This window comes from Pimephales promelas, chromosome 4 (assembly GCF_988280905.1).
Source record: "Pimephales promelas chromosome 4, fPimPro1.hap1.1, whole genome shotgun sequence".
NCBI classification, from domain to species: domain Eukaryota; kingdom Metazoa; phylum Chordata; class Actinopteri; order Cypriniformes; family Leuciscidae; genus Pimephales; species Pimephales promelas.
This window is the reverse complement of record NC_142772.1, coordinates 20,709,607-20,727,967: the sequence shown is the minus strand read 5'-3', so window position 1 is coordinate 20,727,967 and position 18,361 is coordinate 20,709,607. Positions and strand designations below refer to the sequence as shown.

General features: G+C 38.2%; 1 protein-coding gene across 1 annotated transcript in view; it reads left to right on the top strand.

The window, feature by feature from the left end:
• The first annotated feature begins 4,190 nt into the window (after positions 1-4,190).
• Positions 4,191-18,361, top strand: part of msh3 (mutS homolog 3 (E. coli)) — an 84,866-nt gene continuing 70,695 nt past the window's right edge. The window contains exons 1-8 of the mRNA XM_039662465.2: positions 4,191-4,511; positions 4,672-4,774; positions 6,323-6,555; positions 6,771-6,968; positions 10,588-10,704; positions 10,850-10,967; positions 12,755-12,888; positions 13,750-13,916. Coding sequence (XP_039518399.2) covers positions 4,350-4,511; positions 4,672-4,774; positions 6,323-6,555; positions 6,771-6,968; positions 10,588-10,704; positions 10,850-10,967; positions 12,755-12,888; positions 13,750-13,916 — 1,232 coding nt within the window. The 5' untranslated portion in view covers positions 4,191-4,349. The remainder of the gene's footprint in view (positions 4,512-4,671; positions 4,775-6,322; positions 6,556-6,770; positions 6,969-10,587; positions 10,705-10,849; positions 10,968-12,754; positions 12,889-13,749; positions 13,917-18,361) is intronic.

The following is an 18,361-nucleotide window of genomic DNA, read 5'->3' as shown; positions in this document are numbered from 1 at the left end:
GAATTATGAGCTTAGTGTGATTGCAGTTCTCTTATGTCACACTTTTTACAGTGCACTTACTACTTTTTGCACAGGAAATTCAGACTGAATTCACAACATTGTGATGTACTCTTTTATTTTAAATTATCTTGAAATTCCCTGGCTTAGGTGAAATTCAGGCATTGGGATTTCTTAAAGAAATGGCTAAGTTTTCAGTCAGAATCAAGATTAAAAATGTTATTTATATGATTCTGTTATGCATCAGATAAATATACTACACAAATGTGGTCATACCAAACATCAATTTTAGATTCATAGATAATTGTGTGAATTAGAGGATGAAATATGTTTTTTTTTTTTTTTTTTTTTTTTTTTGGTCAAGCGTGGAGTGTTTTCATTCAATATTTGAATCGTGTTGGTGTGAAGTGTGTGCTCAGGGGTTTCTTAGCCATACCGGGCAATTATCTGCTATAGTAATGCCTACTTTATCAATACAATTAACAGTAGCTTAGTGATTGCATTATCAAAGAACTCTATGAATATATCTGAAAACTTAATCTTTAAATGAAAACTTGCTATCCTTGTGTGATTTATTTATTTTGAGGCCAAATATAGTCAATCATGAAACCATCCCTAGAGAGATTACTGTACTGTATGTGAATACCATTTTAGATAACCTCACCTGGTACACTATGTTCACTTCACTGTCTGAGTGGCTTCTAATGTACTTAAAGATTATGTACTTCAACACACAATAAGATTATGTTCTTCTTTTTTTTTTTTGGTATTGAAAGAGGTAGCTTATATTGTTTTGGATGACTAGAGAGTAAAGGCTTCTATGCAATTCAATTTCTTTTTTGTTGCCTCAACAGAAAAACAACAGGCTTCAGTATCATGATGCATTTGTAATATATGAGTATTTGATGTGCACTTTCATATCATATCTTTTTTAAATTTGAATCAAATGTTGGTTTCATCATGGGTAAGCTCTGTTATGTAGAAAGTGATATATGATTTCAGGATTTTATTTTTGATGGTCATTCATTTACTATTTAGAAATGCTTATATGGTTGAACATATATTTTGGAAACTGAATTGTCAACACCTTGAAGGAATAGTTCACTTACCTAAAAATGAAAATTCTGTCACCATTTACTCACAAAAGAAGGTATTTCGGTAGCCAAACAGTTCTTGGACCCCATTGACTTCCATTGTTTTTTTTTTTGTTTTTTTCCTGCTATGAAAGCCAATGGCATTCTTCAAAATATCTTCTTTTGTGTTCAGCAGTATAAAGAAATTTATACAGATTTGAAACTCAAGGGTGAGTAAATGACAGAATTGTCACTTTTAAGTGAACTATTCCTTTAAAAAGTGTCAGATTTGTTTTCTCCCTCATTTGAAATAAGGTTATCAGGTTACAGAGGTTATGGTGAAATGTCTTGAATGTTTGGTGCTCTTGTGTTACCATTTTACTTTTGTGTCCTTGCTCCGTGTACAATTTCACATAGAGCCCCCACTGTCGGTGAGCTGAAATGTAATTATTCTCAATCCAATTGTTGAAAAGTCTTTCATGACAAATAATTAAAAAAAAAAGTTTTGAAATCTCTGCTTTTTCTAATTATTATTAATATCCTCTAGCCTGGCATGCCAGACCTACATCAAGACCTAAACACTTTGCTGCAAAATAATTTTTGCTGCCGCTAGGGTGCGTCTAGATTTCTAGGCTAAATATCCTCTGCATGTTGCAGTCAAGTCAATATACTTCAGAAGTCTGAAAACAGCAAAACGTCTTTCTTTGCCTGCACCAAAGCCTAATATTTTTCAACCTCCCCCAAAAACAACGTTCCCACATAACCTGTTTTACTCAGTTAGGCTTAATCATACTAATTTCAATGTTTATTTTAGTACTATTTGTTTTTTATATTTTGAATTATAGGCCATTTTCATTTTAGATATTTTAATTGTGAATTTGAGCAATTTTATGTGCTTTTATCATAATTTTTTACTTTTTCTCTATAGATTTCATTTAAGTTTTTCATCTAATATTTCTATACTTTTTACTTCAGCTTTTTACTTCTTTTTACTTTATTTCAATTACAGAAAATGAAAACTAAAAAAATATTTTAATAGTTTTAGTTAACAGAATGCTGGTGAAATACACCTTATACATTAGCAGATGCATGATGGTTACAGACAAATAGTGAGATGTCACTTATGGCAGATGTTTTTTTTATTTTTTTATAAACGGGTCTGAAGACCCCGGGGGGTGTTGGAAGGAATTGGTAGGGCCTAGGGGGTGCATGGACAAGCAACATTAAAAAAAAAAAAATATATATATATATATATATATATACAGTATATATATATATATATATATATATATATATATATCCGGCCACTTTATTAGGTACACCTGTCCAACTGCTCGTTAACACTTAATTTCTAAGCAGCCAATCACATGGCGGCAACTCAGTGCATTTAGGCATGTAGACATGGTCAAGACAATCTCCTGCAGTTCAAACCGAGCATCAGTATGGGGAAGAAAGGTGATTTGAGTGACTTTGAACGTGGCATGATTGTTGGTGCCAGAAGGGCTGGTCTGAGTATTTCAGAAACTGCTAATCTACTGGGATTTTCACGCACAACCATCTCTAGGGTTTACAGAGAATGGTCCGAAAAAGAAAAAACATCCAGTGAGCGGCAGTTCTGTGGGCGGAAATGCCTTGTTGATGCCAGAGGTCAGAGGAGAATGGCCAGACTGGTTCGAGCTGATAGAAGGGCAACAGTGACTCAAATAACCACCCGTTACAACCAAGGTGGGCAGAAGAGCATCTCTGAACGCACAGTACGTCGAACTTTGAGGCAGATGGGCTACAGCAGCAGAAGACCACACCGGGTGCCACTCCTTTCAGCTAAGAACAGGAAACTGAGGCTACAATTTGCACAAGCTTATCGAAATTGGACAATAGAAGATTGGAAAAACGTTGCCTGGTCTGATGAGTCTCGATTTCTGCTGCGACATTCGGATGGTAGGGTCAGAATTTGGCGTCTACAACATGAAAGCATGGATCCATCCTGCCTTGTATCAACGGTTCAGGCTGGTGGTGGTGGTGTCATGGTGTGGGGAATATTTTCTTGGTACTCTTTGGGCCCCTTGGTACCAATTGAGCATCGTTGCAACGCCACAGCCTACCTGAGTATTGTTGCTGACCATGTCCATCCCTTTATGACCACAATGTACCCAACTTCTGATGGCTACTTTCAGCAGGATAATGCGCCATGTCATAAAGCTGGAATCATCTCAGACTGGTTTCTTGAACATGACAATGAGTTCGCTGTACTCAAATGGCCTCCACAGTCACCAGATCTCAATCCAATAGAGCATCTTTGGGATGTGGTGGAACGGGAGATTCGCATCATGGATGTGCAGCCGACAAATCTGCGGCAACTGTGTGATGCCATCATGTCAATATGGACCAAACTCCCTGAGGAATGCTTCCAGCACCTTGTTGAATCTATGCCACGAAGAATTGAGGCAGTTCTGAAGGCAAAAGGGGGTCCAACCCGTTACTAGCATGGGGTACCTAATAAAGTGGCCGGTGAGTATATATATTAAATAAAAAACAAGATTAAATAAATAAAAATTTAGATATTTAGATTTAATATTTATAATACCTTAATATGTTCCTGTCTCATAGTCACATTTATCAGAGTTAGAGCTGGTTGAAAACATAGTTAAACCTACATTTTGTAATAATATAAACAAACAAATGTATGTTGTTCCAAACCTGTATGAGTTTCTTTCTTCTGTTGAATTACAATTAAGATATTTTGAAGAATATCAGTAACTTAGTATTTTTTTTCCCAAAGGATGTCAATGGCGACCATCAACTCAACTGTCTGGTTGACATTCTTCAAAATAGCTTTGTAGTTCAACAGAAAAAAAGTAACAGGTTTGTAACAACATAAGAGTATAAGGGTAAATGAATGATGACAGAATGTTTATTTTTGGGTGAATTAACCCTTTAAATCAGCATTATCAGAGATTATAATACATTATAATACATTCTCTGGTATTATGTTGTGTGTGTGTGATTACAAATCGTGGACTGCACATATGTAACGCTGCTTTCACCCGCTGCACTACAGCAGCAGCAGCGACTGCGCACATGTACCGCATCTTTGACCCTCTGCAGTGCAGTAGTAAATTCGCGTGCGCGAGAAATAGACACATCACTCGCGCGCCAACATGATCAGCTGTTCTAGTCTCTTATCAGGAGACTATTTTTAATTATCAGAGTTTGGGCCTGTATTCAAACAACAAAGTAAGTTTTGCAGGCCATGTGTTAATAATCAGGCAATGCTTTAAAATGCATACAAGTGTCAAACGTGTGCTTGCATTCAAATCCTCCAAAAAGTCCAGCACACAGACAACTATCAGCAGATTCTTCACAAGTGCAAGCGATCTATCTCAACCAATTGACCGACCCGGGATTAACTGCCTAGACCAACGCCATGAGGACAGAGGAAAGGTAAGAGCTTTATATATTCAGAACCGATAGCTTGTTTACTTTGTAAACAATCTGCACTCCAATCATACAATAGAGTCATGTCAACAATATGCATTGCATGCACGAAGCTTTTGCTGTTTCAAAGCAGCACCGACTGAAATGTAAACCTGTTCTGATTTAGAAAAGGTTATGTGATGGAGGAATGTCCTCAGGGAAACGACCCAAACTCTCTCACAATGTGGAGGAGGAGAAAGATGAAGAGTGCATGCTGACCCCCAGCACCTGTAAGGACATGCACCATGCACGGCATTCTTTCATTATGTTTATTGTAGTGTTTGTTGTTGTCAGCTGATTTGTTTACTGCATTGCACATTTCCCGTTAGAGCAGCTTGTTTATGCTGATCTCATAAGATGTAAAAATGTGTTTTCTGGTATGGCATTTACACTAAGCAGGGCTCAACAACAGATTTGAAATGGATCTTTTCACCGACCCACCATTATTTTTCATATAGTTTTTGTTTTAGCCAATTTTTTTAATGTCAGAAAGGCTTTACACACACAAACAAAGTTTAATTATTACAGTTGTAATGTTGTAACTATGCTTTTTAAACTACACTTCACTAAACAACACTGTACAAAACGTTCGAAAAAGGAAATCTTTTGGTTTGTATTGTATGGTATAAAAAACAAGTGCATGATCAGCCTAAGATGCTTGTTTATGCTGATTTCATAACACTAAAAATGTATTTTCTGGCATTCACAGATCACACACTAAGCAGAGCTCAAGTTATTTTTTACTGACCCGTCTTAAAAAATATTTTTTTTGATGTTTTTTTTCTCTGTATCTGCTTTTTTCTCTGTATCAACTAATTATTTATAAGTCTTTGCTTGGCAAAGTCCCGTCGTACTTAAGTTGTTTAGTTTCAATTGCTCTACCATCTCGTAGTCTTCGGTCTAATAGGTATATTGGCTTAGTCACCCCGAAAGTCCGCACAGCATTTGGCCAAAAATCCTTCCAGTATGCAGCAGCTAAGGACTGGAATGAATTACAAAAAACCCTAAAACTTGAAGCACTTATATCAACTGTTGCCTTTAAACAACTTCTCTCGGAACACATGACTGATATATGTACCTGTTAATTGTTTTTAGCCTTTTCTTCTTTTGTCAGCATGATACAATGGACCTCGTTCAGCTGCACTATTGTCAGAGTTGATTTTATTTATTTATACCTTTTTATCATAAAACATTTGAGTGTTTTAATTTTGGTTACCTAATAGAGTTATATGTACTTTTTCTTGAACCCGTATTGTCTTATTGTGTTTTTTTTTTTTTTTTTTGTCTGTCTTTTGTGCCCTGTGTATTTATTGTGTAACTTATTGTTGTCTTGCACTTTTATCACCTTATCTTGGCCAGGTCGCCGTTGTAAATGAGAATTTGTTCTCAATCGGCCTACCTGGTAAAATAAAGGTTAAATAAAAAAATAATTTTTTTTATCTTTGTATCTACGTTTGTCAGACAGTGTCATGGTTTGTTTAAAAAACAAAACAGTTTTAAATCAGTACATTGAATTCTACAGTTGTAATGTACCTCAATAAAAGCTTTAAATATAAAAAAACTGTTCTAATTTAGAAGAGGTTATGTGATGGATGAATGTCCTAAACGTGATAGTGTATATGTGCAGGTAAATATACAGTACTTAGGCATGTTAGTATTTTCACCAGATATTTTAAATGCCAGTTATTTATATCTTTTGCTGTAATGTGTTGGTTGGAAATATCAGTTTGCATTTCCAAACATTCCTTTTTCCATTAATGCTTTCTTATGTGCAATAGATAAGATGGTATCTCCCAGAGCCAGTGTCAGCCATGCCACCCTGACAAGGCTTAAAGATTTCAGCTGCCCAGGGAATTCAGAGATCCGAGTCTCCGATCAGGGCATGGAGATGGAGCCTTCAAACTCTGGAAAAGCTGAGAGATCTACCATGCAGCAATATGATATTATCATGAAGAACAGGTCATCTGAATTGGTGGAAGAGGTCAAAGAAGAGCCTACTAAGATCAAGCAGGTTTGATTTTTTTAAGCAATACTTGTATGAGTTGCCCGTCGAAAGAGTGTTCTTTGTCTCAGCTTTTATAATTGCAGATTACATATTTATAAACTACTTGATTTGCGCAGAAATTAAAATACAAAAGGCTCATCTAATCACATTATAAGAGTAATGAACTGAAGACACAAATGCTTGCCATTCACACATGAAGTTTTTCCTCTTTCTGTTTCCAGGAGTTTTCCTTTAGTCAGTTTTCTAAGAATACTGCGATCGGGAAAAGTTCAGAAGAGCCTGGCGTTCCCAACAGGAGAACAAAGACCATATACACTCCTCTAGAAGTACAGTACATGGAGATCAAGAAGCAACATGTGGACACGGTGCTTTGCGTTGAGTGTGGCTATAAGTACAGGTTCTTTGGTGAGGATGCAGAGGTAAGAACTAGAGCAGGCCATCACAATTATCAGACATTGGGTGATGCATTATGCTACATATTACGCTATATATGTATTTCCTACTATATGTTACCCTCCATTGAAAGGCTATTCCACCAAATATTTCAAGAGGGGAGAACAAGTATTTGAGTATTTGGGGCTATACAGAGGGGAGAACAAGTATTTGAAACAGTGCCAATTTTGCAGGTTTTCCCATTTACAAAGCATGTAGAAGTCTTTAATTTTTATCATAAGTAATCTTCAACTGTGAGTGACAGAATCTAAAACAAAAATCCAGAAATATTTGATCACCTACCAACCAGTAAGAATTCCCTGGTCTCACAGACCCGTTTGTTTCTAAGCCCTTCTGTTCTCCACTCATGACCTGTATTAATTGCACCAGTTTGAACCCGTTACCTGTATAAAAGATGCCTGTCCACACTCTCAATCAAAAAGGCTCCAACCTTTCCATAATGGCCAAAACCTGAGAGCTGTGTAATAGTGTTGTCACAATACCAAAATTATTGTTTCGATACCGATATCAAGTCAAGAATTGCGATTTGGATACTTTTCCTGAAAAGGCGTTTCACATGCACCACCTTTGCGTAGGTCTGTGCTCTTTAAATGCTGAAATAACCTAATATAAATCAATCACTGACAAACAAGCAAATGCTCTGATTATAATCATTTAGCCTATAGATCATTTTAGCTGATGTTTTGTATGCTTTATTTTTGCAGCTTGCAAATTATTAATGCTATCTATGAAAGTTGGGGGGAAAGTTGTACACCTTATACATAAATAAATAAAACATTTCCAGTTAACTAGCAGAGCATTCATTTCTAAGAGACTTTATTCATTAATTAAGAGATCTGGTGCTAAAATCTTTTGTTTTTAAATCTAGTGGAACGCTCTTTTTCGCTAATATCAGTTGCATGTATACAGGTATACAGGCAACGTCTTTTGCGGCTTGCGCAGTCGCGCACCATCGTCTCTCAATGCTCACTTCAATCTATCGCAGTTGCGGACACTATTCTGCACAGTTTGAGCAGCGGGGAGCGTCTGCACACCAGTCCGCCGGATTGTGTTGCTAAGAACTTGTATATGTATAACTTTTAAACCCGGCCCTCGCGGCCTCAAATAGTGTTTGTCTCATGACAGCTGCAGCTTCTTTGCTGCATGCGTGAGGAGAAAAAACACAAACGTCCATGGGGAGGCACTGTAAGCGTGCTTTGCACACACCATCATGAAATACGTCTCTTCCAAATCTGGAACGCGGTCATTCATAAAAGAATCGATACTAATAAATTTAGGTATCATGAGGTTTTTAATTTCCGTGAATCGCAATACTTTTGAAGTACCGGTCCACTGTGCAACACTACTGTGTAACGACATCTTGGATAAAATTGTAGACTTGCACAAGGCTGGGATGGGCTACAGAACAATAGGCAAGCAGCTTGGTGAGAAGGCAACAAAAGTTGGCGCAATCATTACAAAATGGAAGAAGTTCAAGATGACGGCCTGTCTCCCTCGGTCTGGGGCTCCATGCAAGATCTCACCTCGTGGGGAATCAATGATCATGAGGAAGGTGAAGGATCATTCTAGAACTACACGGCAGGACCTGGTCAATGACCTAAAGAGAGCTGGGGCCACAGTCTCAAAGAAAACCATGAGTAACACACTACACCATCAAGGATTAAAATCCTGCAGCGCAAGCAAGGTCCCCCTGTTCAAGCCACCGCATGTCCAGGCCCAGTCTGAAGTTTGCCGATGACCATCTGGATGATCCACGGAAGGAATGGGAGAAGGTCATGTGATCTGATTAGACAAAGATAGAGTTTTTTTGGTCTAAACTCCACTCGCCGTGTTTCGAGGAAGAAGGATAAGTTCAATCTCAAGAACACCATCCCTACTGTGAAGCATGGGGGTGGTAGCATCATGCTTTGGGGATGCTTTTCAGCAAATGGGACTGGACAACTGCACTGTATTCAGGGGAGGATGAATGCGGTCATGTATCGCGGGATCTTGGCCAACAACCTCACCCAGTAAGAGCATTTAAGATGGGTCGTGGTTGGGTCTTCCAGCATGACAACGACCTGAAACACACAGCCAGGGCAACTAAAGTGTGGCTCCTTAAGAAGCATATCAAGGTCGTGGGGTGGCCTAGCCGGTCTCCAGCTCTGAACCCAATAGAAAATCATTGGAAGGAACTGAAAGTCCTTGTTGCCCAGCGACAGCCCCGAAACCTGAAGGATCTCGAGAAGGTGTGTATGGAGGAGTGGGCCAAAATCCCTGATGCAGTGTGTGCAAACCTGTTTAAGAACTACAGGAAATGAATGAACTCTGTAATTGCAAACAAAGGTTTCTGTGCCAAACATTAAGGAGAACTCCGGCGCTAAATAAACCTTTGGTCTAATTAAACATCGGTACCTAGTCAATCGTTCTCTGAGATTTGTTTTCATGATAATCGAATGTAAAGACTCAAGAGTTTTATCTCTAAAAACTTTTTAGCGTATAATGCTAGTACTGGGGGCATTTACTAAGTAAAAAAAAAATCGCTAGTTTATACCACTAACAAGACTTAAAATAGCCCCACACTAACACAGTAACATAATGAGGGTCTCTACATGCAAAACGAAGCATTGAGAACTTTGTAAGTGTACAGGCCGTTTAATAAGAAGATGAGTTATAAAGACAGTTCACTTCGTGTATACATACAGGAGCCATCTTGGAAAACAGACTCGATAAGTCGGACCACGAACGCCGTTCATACAGTTCAGCTCACTCAGCACGATGTTTGTGGTTCGACATGTTGTGACAGTTTTCCAAAGATGGCGCCGCCTGTATACACGAAGTGGACTGTCTTTATAAAGTATCTTCTTATTAAACGGTCTGTACACTTACAACGTTCTTTGCATGTAGGGACCCTCATTATGTTACTGTGTGTGGGGCTATTTTGAGCCTTGTTAGTGGTATAAACTAGCAATTTCTTTTTACTTAGTAAATGCCCCCAGTACTAGCGTTATACGCTAAACAGTTTTTAGAGATAAAGCTCTTTACATTCGATTATCACAAAAACAAATCTCAGAACGGGTGACTAGGTACCGATGTTTTATTAGACCAAAGGTTCATTTTGCGCCGGAGTTCTCCTTTAAGGTCTGCTTTTCTGATGTGTCAAATACTTATGTCATGCAATAAAATGCAGATGAAATACTTAAAAATCATACAATGTGATTTTCTGGATTTTTTTTTTTTTTTTTTTTTAGATTCCGTCACTCACAATTGAAGAGTACCTATGATACAAATTACAGACTTCTACATGCTTTGTAAGTGGGAAAACCTGAAAAATCAGCAGTGTATCAAATACATGTTCTCCCCACTGTATATTTCTCCAAATATTTCAAGAAAAAGTTTATTAAGAGATTTAAATTGTGCGGATTAATTCAAATCTTCTGAAGAGACAATCGTTTTATATGATAAACCGATTTAATTAACTCACAAAGAGCTCATTAAATATGATAAACAGAAGTTCAAGCGTGTTTGCTTGATGCAGAATTTTCATTTTTGGGTGAACTATCAATGTAATGTAATGACATTTTCCCTACCACATTTTTTTTATAGATCGCTGCAAAGGAACTCAATATCACTTGTCATCTGGACCATAACTTCATGACTGCCAGCATCCCTACTCATCGCTTGTTTGTACATGTTCGCCGACTGGTCTCTAAGGGCTATAAGGTCACTGATGTTCTCCTAATTAATATTATGCTGCAAAGTTGTCATGTAGAAATAAGTAAATCTGTGTAACAACAACACCCCATTTTATTTTTTATCTTCTGTTTTTTCAGTGAGTTTAAGAGTGTTTTCTTGCCTAATTTCTTAGGTAGGTGTTGTGAAGCAGACGGAAACTTCAGCCCTCAAAGCTTCCAGCACCAACAAGAGTTCTCTCTTCACACGGCAACTTCATGCACTTTACACCAAATCCACGCTTGTGGGAGAAGGTATTGTTTCTGCTCTTACTCGGTAGATTCATAATTGCCTTTTATTCCTGTTTTAAGCTTAATTTTAATATCTATGTTGTTGACCAGATTATTTAGCTGCAGTTTACAGATTTCAACTGTTTGATGGGTGTCATACACTACTGTTTAACAGTTGGGGATTTAAAAGATTTATTGATAATTTTGAAAGTAGGCTCTGTTGCACACTAAGGTTGCATTTGTTTTATCAAAAATACAGCAAAAGCAGTAATGTTGATAACTATGTATTCTATTTTATGCTTATTCATGCACACACTATATCAAAATGTGTAATTCATGTTCAAAAAAGGAACGACAATAATAATAATAATGTTTACCTTTGTGCTGCGTTTTTAATTCAAAATGAACTATAGTATGTCTTTCTTTTAGTACATAATGCAGAAATCTGTCAAAACATATTAATCGTTGTGTTAGGGGGTAACAGTTTAGGACCCAAGGACCAAATGTTGGAAAGAAGAATTGATTAAGTTTTACTGAAGATAGTTTGCAGTTTCGTCAGCAGAAGTCCGCTTCAAGAGATGTTCGTAGGCACTTACTGTTACAAAGATAAAATACAGACTACAGCCCTTTAGACGCGCAGCATAAATTCTAAATAGGAACACATCTAATTAAAGTACAGATATTTAGTGATGAAAAATACAAATAAGCAAAGAATCGAAAATAGCCCTAGCTACTTGACAAATAGTAAACAGAGCAACAGGAGAACTTGCATGATCCGCGTGCAGGAGAACTTGCGCATCTGACTCTGCTGTGGACGTGTGTCAAGTCAAGTCAAGTCACATTTATTTATATAGCGCTTTTCACAATACAGATTGTATCAAAGCAGCTTCACAGTGATAACATGTAAGTAGCACAACACAGATCAACAACATTGCTAAACACTAAATAAATAACCCCAACTGAGCAAGCTCAAAGCAAGCCAAAAGCAAGGCGACAGTGGCAAGGAACCAAACTCCATCAGATTGGATGGAGAAAAAACCTTGGGAGAACCCAGGCTCAGTCGGGGGCCAGTTCTCCTCTGGCTTACATTCATATTGTTTAAATATAAATATTAAATATAAATATTGTTTATGAATCAAACGGCGCCATAACATATCGCAGGCGTTGAGTCGTCTCATCACAGGCGTTGAGTCGTCTCATCACAGGCGTTGGGGCATCCGAAATCCCCGTGAGAGGCTGGACACAAAACTGGACCTGACGAACGCCATTTTTCTCGGGACAAGTGTCCCGAGATAACAGTGTGTATTTAGTAATGTCATAATGAGTGATTGAATGGAGTACATGCACACTTAAGTTTTGTTTATTAACCACTAACAAAATTTAAATGTTTGAAAACCTCCAAAACTGATCCTAAACCAACCCAAATTTTGTCCACCCGCTCAAATCAATTTTGATCCATGCAATCAAATTCAAAACCATCCAATCTGGCAACACTGCACATAATCGTTTAGAAATATTTCTAATGTGCCGATTTGGTCCGCATGAAACATTTCTTATTGTTATCAATACTAACAAGAGTTGGGCTGCTTAATATTTTTGTGGAAACTGATTCTTAGATGCAGCATTTAATGTCACTTTTGCTAAATTTAATGCATCACTGCTCAATTAAAGTATTAATTTCTTTTAAATCTTAGTGGGCACAACATTTTGAAGGGAATCAATTTATGAAATAGCTCCAGTATCTTTTATTTTTATTTTTTATTAGTAACCTACAGAACCCAAAATGAATGAATTCATTGCCTTGTTCTCAGATGTGAATCCTCTGCTGAAGCTTGGAGATTTGGAGCAGGCTGAAGATGTGGTGCAGGACAGTGGCAACAACTATCTAATGTGTGTGAGCGAGAGTTTTGACAAACAGAGCAAGGAGCTGACTGTAGGGATGGTGGTAAGAAATCATTGTGGCAATTGGTAGTGTTGGGTGAGCTGTGACACACCACGGCGCCATCAAAAAAATATTGGTGACAAAAGCCGACTGTGTTGTCGCATCCTGTCGACTGTTTGAGTTTATTAAAATTAACCATTGGTCATCATGCATTTAGATCATGATAACCACAGATAAAACCGGACATAGCCCTTATAGCACCTCACTATCATGGCAATATATTACTTTAATGTTTCTATAGTATTTGTATGAAAATCTGTAGCCTAAATACAATATTAAATAATGTATTATATTTCATTAGTCCTTACATTGTCTACATTAGTAATATAATACAATTCAATCCCACATTTCATAGTGCAGTTAATATTAGTTGACTAACGTTACAGTAAATCCGTGGTAAATGATGGGAATTTGTTGACGGAAAAGCCTTCTGACTGTATCGTTGCGCACAGTGTTCGTCAGCGCTGTTTACTTTACCTTTAAACTGGATCTCGTGACCGAGGTAGATCAGAGTAAACTCATCTGCTCGTTTTGACTTTGAGGTGAGCGGATAAATAGTCTGTGCGGCGCGAACGGTTCAAATGAGTTTCGTTCTGCTTTTGGCACATAAACATGATCAAACATTTATCGAACTCTTGATACCGGTTTATCGCGAAAAATTACATCGGGAAAACTATCGTTATCGTTTTAACGCCCAGCCTCACACTCACGACAGCCTGATGTTGGCTGACGGCTGTCCGGCGGCTTGGTGTGTCTCGCCCTTACTTGGAATACAACAGAGAGTTTGGGTTGGTTAAGACAATCCTATATATTCATAACTTTTAATGCTCATTACTATAACCCTGTCTCTCTTTTTGAGTTCAGGTGGTCCAGCCAAGCATCGGGGATGTGATGGTGGACTGTTTTAAAGATAACATGGCCCATTCAGAGCTGGAGTCCAGGGTACTTAAAATACAACCTGTAGAGATCCTGGTGCCTTCAGACCTATCAGAGACGACTGAGAGGTTATTACACAACATTGCTCTGTCCAGGTACATGTTCATGGTGTATATGCATATTTTGTCTTTTTGTGATTGAATTATTTGTGATGCTGCATTGTAGATGATTTAATAATGGGGTTGCAACAACAAATTGTGTAAACATAATTGAAAAAAGTCGATTACTGTCTACTGATTAGTTGTGCATAGAAATTCTCCTTCAGTCACATTATTTTACAGCAGTGAATAATGCATTTCCATGAAAAAACACACCTGAAAAATAATGGAGGACACAGTGGTTTGCTGCGGTAAGAGTTACGCAAAAATAGCAATGCTTAATATTTAAATACTTCAAACAATGCAGCATGCCCTGGTGCTCTTGTAATATTTATTTCTGCATTTTTCTTCCTACCAGTTAAGACTTAGGGCCAGATTTACTAAAATGGGCAAATTAGCGTGTGCACAATTCCAAAGTTCTGCAGTTGTTATGACTTTAACAGAAAAAGACATTTAGAAGTTTAGTGCAAATATAGCTATGTAAAAACTTTACTTGCGTTTTTACACTAGTATGTTTTAAGTGTGTCCTATGAGGTTAGCAAAAGGTTTTCACTTGAACACTTAGGCCAAATACAGGATGTACAGTATGTGATGGAAGTAGACAAGTTCTCAAGTGCAAAGATGCAAATGTTGGTAATGGAACAGGCTTTTTGATTGCTTAAAGAACTTCCTCCATTCTTGATATAAGGCTATGCAAATTCTATTTTAAGATCACTTTAATTATGCAACCTCATAAACCTCCTCACATGTCAGAAACAGTAGCATAGTTTTTAATTATAATGTTTTGAATTGTGAATTCTACAAAATACAATTGCTACTTGGGGACTAGCAATTGTTCACTGTCACCACTAGATGTCAGTAAATGACTATCACCTCTTAACTGACATCATTTTTTTTTGAGAGTGGAAACATTTAAAGGTGCAATGTGTAACAAAGTTGAGTATCTATTAACAGAAATGCAATATGACATCCATAACTATGTTTTCAGTGGTGTATAAAGAACTTACTTAATTAGCCGTAATGTTTTTATTACCTTAGAATGAGACATTAATAGCTCCATAACCGAGGGAATCCCCTTCTATGAAGGTCGCCATGTTGTGACGTCATATTCCTACCGTAGCCGAACGCGAACACACAGTGCTACAGAACGCGTTTCATCACTACCTTGAAAGAGAAGTAGCGGAAAGCTGGAAGCTAGCCTTACACTCCGTGAGTAGTGACTTTTCCCTTGTGAGTGGTGTAAAATATGTAGTTGGGATTGTTTCATGTAACTTAGTTCTCCCTCGCTGTGTTATGGGTTTGTTATGTGGGGATAGATGTGCTGTTACGTTCGTGAGACAGCTGATGATTAGTATTCATGTCATTGACCGTAAAACAGTACGTTACAGGAATCACTAACCTGTCGATAGAGACTTTTACTAAAGTCTTTTATCACTAAAGTCGATCGCGAAGAATTTTAAAAATCAGAGAAAAAAAGCCTATTGTGTGTAGTAAATAGTATCTATGGGATGCGGAGATGACATGATTGTAACAGCGCGCGCACTTCCGACCTTTGGACTCATGCGGACGAGTCCCAGCTCTGCCACAGTAACAGCTCATATTAGCCAGCTAAACTATTACTACCCTGTTAGAAAAAATATATAGCTGCTCCCTCGCTGTATTATGGGTTTGCTACAGTATGTGGGGAGAAATGTGCTGCTGGTTACGTTTGTGAGACAATCAGCTGATTATTATTTTATTAAATTATATATTAAAACCCTTGATCCTCACCTGACTATGGCTTTGTAAACAGACAGTATTCATGATGTGGTTTATAATGGACTGTGGTACAGAAACAGTGACAATGTTACACACTCTTGGCTTACTCTGGCTATTCTCTGCTGTCTCAGCCGACGAGATGTTTGTCCCGTTTTAGCAACCGTAGCTTCTTCGAAAGGGAGGGGTGAGCAGTGGGCTGAGCCCTTAGTGCAAACCTGGTGCAAACTCGCAACCGAACCACTAGATGTCGCTAAAAGTCACACATTGCTCCTTTAAAGATTTTAAAAAGATGTATTTTGGTCATTTTCAGAGTCCTGATGTCCACCTGTGCAGCACAGTTTAATGTATTAGAGCATGTGTGCTAACTCCTGAGCCACAACAATTCATCTTCCTGTATATTCTTATGTACACTGTTAAATGAACATACACTGACTGCAAATGATGTATTCTATCCTACCAAAGTGCACTATGTTTTTTGCTCCTATATTTTTACTGCCACATTAGGATACTTCAAACAGAGAAGAATTCAATGGGGGTGTGCTGCAAGTCTTGCAGTATTTCCCTCTTAGTTTAGCTTGAACTTCCTTCAAATACCCAGCCTGACTTTGTTGGCTGTTTCAATGCCTCTGGCCATGTAGACAAGGTTGCTTAACATGGCAAAGTAGAATGGATGGTATTCATTATGGCTGAACTGGTGCTGGTGCTTCATCACTTAGTTGAAGTGTCTGTGTTAAAGTGTTGTACACGGCTATTTACTGATACAGGAACATGTTTTTGTGGTTTTGCTGTGAAAGAAAAGCACGAGGATAACCCAGGGGGAATATTTATTTGTCATGATATAGTATCTAGATTGAATTCATAATGTTTTACAAAAAAAAACAAAAAACGAATCTATATCTAAGACTGCTAAACAGCTTTTCCACTGGCTGACCCCACCACGTTTCTTCTTGAGTGAGTCTTGGAGCACCACAAAGTAATGTGTTACTCTATTGTCTTTGGATTTCCCAACTGACTGAAGTGAAATTTTGAAGACAAATCTGCGTCTTAACACATAACAGCACACCTGCAAAGCAGTCAGAAACACTTTGTCTGTCATTATTGGCACAGCTTTAGACTGATTAACATCTCTAGATGATTGTTTCTTCAGACAGATCTTAATCTACTCTTTAATGTTTTCACATTGAAGGGTGAAGGGTAAGTTGGCTGAAATCAGCAATAATACTAAGAGAACCACACTGGAGATTTACTACCTGCATGAAAAATGCTACAGAACCTTGTTAATTTATTTCCATGCCTGTAATCATAGGCAAGATGTCTTTGACAAATAAGGGCGATCTCATATTGATGATCAGGCCATCCAAAGTTTCTCCAGAACACATCTGAGATCACAGCTAGTGTTCATTTCTGGCCTGGGCCACCCAACTTTGCAGCAGCATCAGTTGCATGGTGATCCTCTGCTTATTCTTCTTATGGAATGCTCAGGAAACGTGATCCACCAAGACCAGGTGGACGTGCTCATTTCCCCTGGTGGTCACCAAGATCCATACTTGAGCTCAAAAGGGTGTCTCTTTGAGGGCCAGGAGCACCTTGACAACTGTCTAGGAAACTAGCATGTATGGACCTTAATAAAGTAATTAATCAATTAAAAAGGAATTTATACATGTATGGTATTACACTATACCCATATTGGACCAGCGGTTTGGAAAATGGATGGATGGATAATTCAGCTGTGATCATCTTCATCTTCTAATCCGACGCAGGAATTCAGTCGGCACGGCCCTCACAGTGCATTACGGGTATTCTCTAGCTGTTGAGTGTACATCCGTTATACACTCGTTATTGTGGTGCATTATGGGGTTGAATGCTTGCACTCGACAATGTCCACTCTGGTTTTGGACACAACTACAAATGGACGTCCCTTCAAATAGTGCCCTATTTAAGGGTATAGGGGGTGATTTCAAAATATAGTCAAAGGCAGGTGTGTTGAAGCATGGCTGGATCTGAAATCTACAGAGAGCAGCCCTCCAGGAGCGAGATTGGACATCCCTGTTCTAAAGAAAGTCTTTTAAAACAGGTCAGGTCAATTTCGTTTAGTTAGCACATCCCCACTTGCTCTCTTTTGTTGCACTGTGTCTAGCAGTATCTTAAATCAAGATTGGTCTTTCTTCAGGAAAATAAACCATGGCCATATCAAGATGCCTTTTTCTGAAGTCAGCTGCTGTAGTCATGTTCACCCAGCAGATCCGGTGCTGTGCAATCCTCAAACTGAAAGGTCATGTCCACTACACATTCATACTATAAAGATCATCACAAAGTTCTTTCCTTATCAAATATAGTACCTACTCAGCAAGCAGTATGATATTTCAGGCTGGTGGTCATAACTCATCCTGGGGTGTTATTTTTCCTATTCTGGTTCGTTCCTCGGAAAAGAGGTTCTCCAATTCTAATTCTTGGTATCAATTGGAAAGAATGACTCCCCAACACCAAGATCCTTGAAAATGCTAACTGTAAAGATTGAAGAAACTCTGGGAATCTCTATCAGAGCTCCTGGCAGAAGAAAATGGCAGGAGGAACTAAGGACCCCCTCAAACAAATCTTAAAAGCATGTGGTATTACACCAGGGGACATTGGGAAATTGGCTGGTATCTAGAGCGACATCTACAAAGGTTGTTGAACAATAAGAA